This window comes from Rhinopithecus bieti, unplaced genomic scaffold (assembly GCF_001698545.2).
Source record: "Rhinopithecus bieti isolate Rb0 unplaced genomic scaffold, ASM169854v2 scaffold_48975, whole genome shotgun sequence".
Taxonomy (NCBI): domain Eukaryota; kingdom Metazoa; phylum Chordata; class Mammalia; order Primates; family Cercopithecidae; genus Rhinopithecus; species Rhinopithecus bieti.
The window spans coordinates 1-7,177 of NW_016819203.1; the positions used below are offsets into that span (position 1 = coordinate 1).

Consider the following 7,177-nt stretch of genomic DNA (forward strand, 5'->3'; position numbering starts at 1 on the left):
TATTCTAGGTAATCCTCCTCTTCCCAATCCTTTTGGTGATCCTAATTTATCACAACCTATAATGCCAATTCAGCAGAATGTGGCAGACATTTTATTTGTGAGAACAAGTTATGTGAAGAAAATCATTGAAGACTGCAGTAATTCAGACGAAACCGTCAAATTGCTTCGTTTTTGCTGCTGGGAGAATCCGCAGTTCTCATCTACTGTCCTCAGTGAACTTCTCTGGCAGGTAAAAGGAAAATAACATTTGTATGTTTATAATTTGATTTCTTATTCCTTTCATTAAGTTACTCACTATGTCTTACTTGTTTTTAGGTTGCATATTCCTATACCTATGAACTGCGGCCCTATTTGGATCTGCTTTTGCAAATCTTACTGATTGAGGACTCCTGGCAAACTCACAGGTGGATACTCTTTTTGTGACTGGAAGCAGTTAGTCTTGCCCCAGGTGTTAGAGTTAACTGAAATTGACAGTCACTACTTTTTTTTAACCTATTGGAGTTCTAGTGAATGTTTTATCTTAAACCTAGGACAAGGGTAAATAACAAGTTTTCCCCCTTTCCTCAGAATTTTATTTCCTCTTTTATTCTTTTCTCTCACTGCCTAAATTTCATATTTAAAAAGCCTATTTCTTTAGAATGATTTTTTTAATTAAGGAAGAGCTAGCTTGGGCTTTTGGTAAATATTTGAATTTCATTAATGATGCCTGAGGATTATTTTATGATTAGATTACATTTGTTTTAGAATTAGTCTCTTGAAGTAACTTAGTCATTAGTCATTAGTCACATGAAGTATAATAGTATATGTAAAAATAGGCTTTAGGTAAGTACGATTTCCATTTTTCATGGTATTTATATTCTGTAAAGTCCCCCACAGACACTGAGTTAGCAAATACTGAACCATTACTCCTAGGAGGAAATACAGAATTAGGTTTCTATAAGCCTCTTGTTTACATTTTTATCAGCCAGACAATACATAACCTTGTTTTATATGTGTTTCTATTTAAAGTCATTTAATATATATTGTTGACTTAGAGTTCACAGCCAACAGCTCTGTAACTTAAGCCTGAACTTAAGCTTCTCAACACATTCTCCGTAAGGCGCATCACATCCTTCTTGTGGTTAGGAACATTAGATACCACTTCAACATTATATACTTGGGGGTCATTTTAAACATAAAAATAACCAACAAAAGCACAAATATGTGGAAAATGTGGCACTAAATACACCATGAAGGACACTTGTTTACAGCTTAAGCTGAAACAAGACAGAATGACACTCTTTTGGACTTCAGCTAAGAACGTTTGTGTTGGACAACTTGATATTTTTGCTCCTCTGCATGTGTCCACAGATGCCCAAGAAAGCACCTTGATGATTGATTTTGCAATTATAAATAAAGTTTAGGAAGTAAGCAATTCACAAATGCGGAATTCATGAATAATGAGGGGATCAATTATAATTAGTTTCTATGAGAAGTTTTAGAATGTTAACTTTTTTCCCCATAAAACTAAGGTTATCCAGCTTAACTGGTCCTCAAACTTTCACCGGAATTTTTCTATTTGTTTCGGTTTGTTTTTTTTTGTTTGTTTGTTTGTTTGTTTTTTGTTTTGTTTTTTTTGCAGTAAAAGTTGAATATATTATCTTTAATCCCAAGAGTTATATAATTGATGATAAATTATGGTTATTAGTTGGCAGCACCGCCGGGTTTTAGAACTTACCTTCCCACATGGAAGATAGTATAATAGTTTGTTTGGGAAAACAATTCAAAGTCTATGTCACAGTTTGCCTCCCATCTGCCAATGTAATAAAACAAACTCAAAAACAAGTTCTGTAACAACAAAATGCTTAAAGAGAAGTTACAATCTGGAGTTTTAGTGGGGATTGCGAACGCCAGAATTTGTGACTTAGTATTTTCAAATTATCTCCAAATTTACCATAATAGATTTCAAACAAATACTGTAAAAATAGCAGTAAACCAAAAATAAATTTTCCTGAGACACAAAAGATAGTAGCTCAAAATTATGGGTCATTTATTCAGGCAGTATTCAGTGCCCTTCTAAATATGTTCATAGGATTTGAAAGCTTTCTTCAGAGTGGATTTTAATGAAATCTAACTTTTGCTATTTTCTTTTTTTTAAAATGTTGTATTTCTGGGCACAGTGGCTTACCCCTGTAATAAACACTTTGGGAGGCCAAGGCAGGAGAATCACTTGAGACCAGGAGTTCAAGGCCAGCTTGACCAACATAGCAAGATCTTGCCTCTATTTTTTAAAAAAGGAAAATACTGTAAGCACTTACAGTTTTAAACCAGTTAATCACATCTTAGCTCTTGTTTGATTAGAGCAAGTGATAATGGCAAAGACATATGTGCTAGAGTAAATGTGGGAATTACACTTTCGTGTAATCAGATTAGTAAGATACTGTTGTTATATGAATCACTGGCCCAAACGTGAAAATAATTTTCTCATAATGAGCTTTTAGTTCATTCAGTAAACAATGTTCAAATATTTATGGAGTGTCTACCATGTGCCCAGCACTGCTTGGCATCAGGTAATAGGCAGGTGAAGATAGTATTAATAAAAATGGCATTTGAGAACGGTTGATAGGGGGAGAAAATGTGATATGGTAGAAATAATGATTTAGCACTTCATTGTTACCTGAAAAAACTGAAGGTAAAAGCAATTTATGTGTAGCGTTTCAGATTAAACAGCAAGAGGGCCTGAACATGGTTGATTTGTCTGAAATGATTAAGCTTTGCAAAATTGTTGAAGTAATCTGTTTTGTTTGGAAATCATGAATGCATTTGATGGAGGAAAAAAAATCTTAACTTTGAATTGAAACATACTATTAAGTAAAATACATAGTGTACATGAGAATCTTTAAATTCTCAGTGTCCAGGTTATGTTTTCTAATTGAGGTAAAATTTACATAACAAAACTCACCATTTCAAAGTATACAATTCAGTGACTTTTAGTACATTCACACTGTTGTATAGCCATTACCACTATCTGATTCCAGAACTTTTTTTTTTTTTTTTTTTTNACCTGCATTTTGCTGATGACTAATGACATTGAGCATGTGAGTATTTGTCGTCTGGATATCTTATTTGATGAAGTCTCTGTCCATACGTTCTGGCCACTTTTTGAATGGGGTTCATTTTTCCTCTTATTATTGAGTATTAAAATTTCTTTATACATCCTGGATTCAAGCTCTTTATCAGACATATTATTTTTAAATATCATCTCATCTTTGAATTTGTGGTTTGAGCTCATTTTACTCTTTAATATTTTAGTATATTCAAAAAAGGAGCTGAATTTTTAATGTTGATAAGATCCAATCTATCATTTCTTTTATGAATTATGCTTTTGGTATTGTATCTAAAAGACCTCTGCCAAGGTCACAAAGATTTTCTCCTATATTTACTTCTAGAAGTTTTATAGTTTTAGGTTTTACATTGAAGCCTCAGACCAGAGGACTCGATTCTCATTTTACTGAGTAATTGTGGACAAGTCACTGTGTTAAACTGGATTCTACTTTCCTCAAAGTTTGGTAAGTGCGTTGGGAGTGAGGGCAGTTGAAGGGAGAACAAAACATATCAGAGAGCAGCACAGGGCAGGCAGCACGTCAAGCTGCATCTTGTGCCAGCCACTTTTCTCTATGCGCTGTAAGCTGCTTAGGGAGGTATGGCAGCAACAACAAGCACCAAGCTGCTTTCAGGACAGTGTAACCTCAGGGGGGGAAAAAGCAATTTTTAAGCCATAAAGCATTTTTAAATTTAATTTTTCTTGATATACAATAGCTGCACATATTTTCAGGGTGCATGTGATAATTTAGTACATTATATAATTAGTAAATATCCAATCAGTATAATTAGGATATCCATCACTTTAAATGTGTGTCTTTTCTTTATGCTAGAAACATTCAAATTATTCTCTTCTAGCTATTTTAAAATATGTAATAAATTATTGTAAGCCACAGTCACCTTGCTGATCTATCAAACACTAGGTCTTACTATTTCTATCAAATTGTTTATTTGTGCCTATTAATTTACCTCTCTTCATTTCCCCCACCCTTCTTACCCTCTGATAACCACCAATCTACTCTCTATCTCCATGAGATCCACTTTTTTAGCTTGGACTATGAATGAGAACATGTGATATTTGTCTTTCTGTGTTTGGCTTTTTTACTTAGTGTAATGACCTTCAGCTCCATCCATGTTGTTGCAAATGACAGAAGTACAATGCTGCAAACCTGTAGTTCCAGCTAACTTGGGAGGCTGAGGTGATGATCAGGAGTTGGTGCCCAGGAGTTAGTGTCTAGCCTGGGTAACATAGGGAGATTCTCTCTCTTAAAAAAAAAAAAAAAAAAAGAAAGGAAAAAAACTATGAAATATTATGTAGCATCATTGTCCTTAATTTGTTCTTAGTAATTTTAGTGATAGCATTTTGGATTGGTAATTTGGCAAGATCTCAGACTTTTAAGTCAGATTGCTAACCAGCTGCTCAAGTTGCCAGATCTGTAATATTTGGCAAGCTATTTGTGCTCTCTGTATTTCTTTTCTCATTTGTTAAATGTTCCTAATTTTAATTTGTTCCTACCTACTTAGGAAAGTAACTCTAATGTAAATTAGATTATATGATTACATCAAAAACATGTACTAAATGGCATATAATTAGGCACTCAAATATTAGTTACTATTGGATATCACAAATTTTTACATCTGTTTCTGTTTTAGAATTCATAATGCACTTAAAGGAATTCCAGATGACCGAGATGGGCTGTTCGATACAATACAGCGCTCAAAGAATCACTATCAAAAACGAGCGTATCAGTGCATAAAATGTATGGTAGCTCTATTTAGCAGTTGTCCTGTTGCTTACCAAATCTTACAGGTGAGAGTTTTGTTTTATCTTATAAATTTGTAGAAACCTCTGTCACAAGTAAGGAAATAATCATGAAAATTTTTAATTCACATTTTAAGCTGATACTGAAAATCATTCTAAATTCTAAATAGTTTTATTTTCTTTTGCAGGGCAATGGAGATCTTAAAAGAAAGTGGACCTGGGCGGTGGAATGGCTTGGAGATGAACTTGAAAGAAGACCATATACTGGCAATCCTCAGTACACTTACAACAATTGGTCTCCCCAGTGCAAAGCAATGAAACATCAAATGGTTATTTCTTGGAGAGATCACATAGTGCTAGGATGACACTTGCAAAAGCTTGTGAACTCTGTCCAGAGGAGGTAAAAAAAGCCACCAGTGTGCAGCAGATAGAAATGGAAGAGAGCAAAGTAATTCTTTATTTTATAGGCCAGTGTTTATGTATTAATGATATTATTAAAAGATTATGTTGAAGTTTTGGGTTTTGAAAATGTTTATTCGGCTGGGCGCAGTGGCTCATGCCTGTAATCCCAGCACTTTGGAAGGCCAAGGCAGGCGGATCACCTGAGGTCAGGAGTTCAAGACCAGCCTGGCCAACATGGTGAAACCCCATCTCTACTAAAATAGAAAATTAGCCAGGCGTGGTGGTGGCGCCTGTAATCTCATCTACTTGGGAGGCTGAGGCTAGAGAATGACTTGAACCCAGGAGGTGGAGGCTGCAGTGAGCAGAGATCGTGCCAGTGCACTCCAGCCTGGGGGACAAGAGTGAAACTCCATCTCAAAACAGAAAAATGTTTATTCTGTGTCATCTTAAGCTAATGAGGGAGCCGCCTTTTGGAGAAATTTCTGTGAAATTGTCTGAAATGTAGTAGTTCTGAGAGAATGCAAATCAGGTTTTTGTTTCGTTTTGTTTTTTGTTTTTTTTCCCCAAGTTCTTTATCTGCAGTAAAAGAAAAGTTGCTAATGGGTCAGTTTTGTAGATTTTAAAGTTTATTTCAAATAGAAGTTAAAAATAAACTTGAGTTTGCCTACATAATTCTTTATCTTGAAATATTCAAAATTAGGAGCCAGATGACCAAGATGCCCCAGATGAACATGAGTCGCCTCCACCTGAAGATGCCCCATTGTACCCCCATTCACCTGGATCTCAGTATCAACAGGTAAAACAGGAGTCCGTTTGTGGTTTTATCCCCTAGAACTAGGTTTTATGCTTAATTTTAGAGGATGACTCAATTGTTGGTTGTGACTACAAAGTAACAGGTAGGATTATCTACTAGCTTTGGGAGCATGATCAGAAGAGGAATGGTTTGGAGCAGGGGTCATGGTGTAACGTGTTTGAACTTAACCACTGTAGGGTTTTCCTTGTCAAGAAGATGTCCTTATGCTGGTAGTTAATAAAACTATGAGAATTTATGTCAACATGAAATCATCATTGTAAGGATTGTGGTGACATTTCCTGTGAGGCAAAATCTTCACCTGGATTTCAAAAACATTAAGATATGCAATGAAGTAAGAAGTCCTTGGTTACTTAGCCATAGGTTTCAGTGATGGTAAAAATCACTAGAAAAAAAAAAGGATTTGGGTAGATTTCCATAGGTGATTAGCTATAAAGTAAATAAACTAGTAAGTAAATAGGAAAAGAAATGAGATGAAGAAACATTCTAAATGAAAACTTTTTCTTTCTGAAACCGAAATGTGACTAAATCAGCTCTTGTGAGGCAATGGTACTCAAACTTGAACAGGCATGAGTCTCCCTGGAGGGCTTGCTCCAGCAGAGGGCTAGACGCTACCCCAAAGTGTCTGATTTCATAGGTCTTCAAGGGACTGGAAAATGAACATTTCTGACAAGTTCCCAAGTGATGCTGCTGATGGTCCAGGAACTATACTTGGAGAAACATTTCAGGCATTCTTTCTTACATTTCACTGTGTACGTAGAAGCAAACTGAATAGTTAGGAAGTACACATTCAGCATACATATTTTCATCTATAGAAAGTAAAGCCCGACCGGGCGCGGTAGCTCGTGCCTGTAATCCCAACACTTTGGGAGGCTGAGGCAGGCAGATCACCTGAGGTCAGGAGTTTGAGACCAGCCTGACCAACATGGAGAAACCCTGTCTCTACTCAATACAAAATTAACTGGGTGTGGTGGCGCATGCCTGTAATCCCAGCTACTCGGGAGGCTGAGGCAAGAGAACCTCTTGAACCCAGGAGATGGAGGTTGGGTTGTGGTGAGTCGAGATAGCACCATTGCACTCCAGCCTGGGCAACAAGAGTGAACTCCATCTCAAAAAAAAAA

The 7,177-nt window shown here is 36.0% G+C and overlaps 1 protein-coding gene across 1 annotated transcript; it reads left to right on the top strand.

The window, feature by feature from the left end:
- Positions 1-13: 13 nt before the first annotated feature.
- On the top strand, positions 14-6,949 carry LOC108519608 (probable ubiquitin carboxyl-terminal hydrolase FAF-X; the record flags this gene model as incomplete). Its single annotated transcript, XM_017858752.1, is given in 6 exon segments — positions 14-229; positions 316-404; positions 4,735-4,891; positions 5,032-5,140; positions 5,143-5,291; positions 5,946-6,949. Coding segments are annotated over 6 exon segments (852 nt in total), but the record flags the coding sequence as incomplete, so codon positions are not given.
- Between the last annotated feature and the right edge of the window lie 228 nt (positions 6,950-7,177).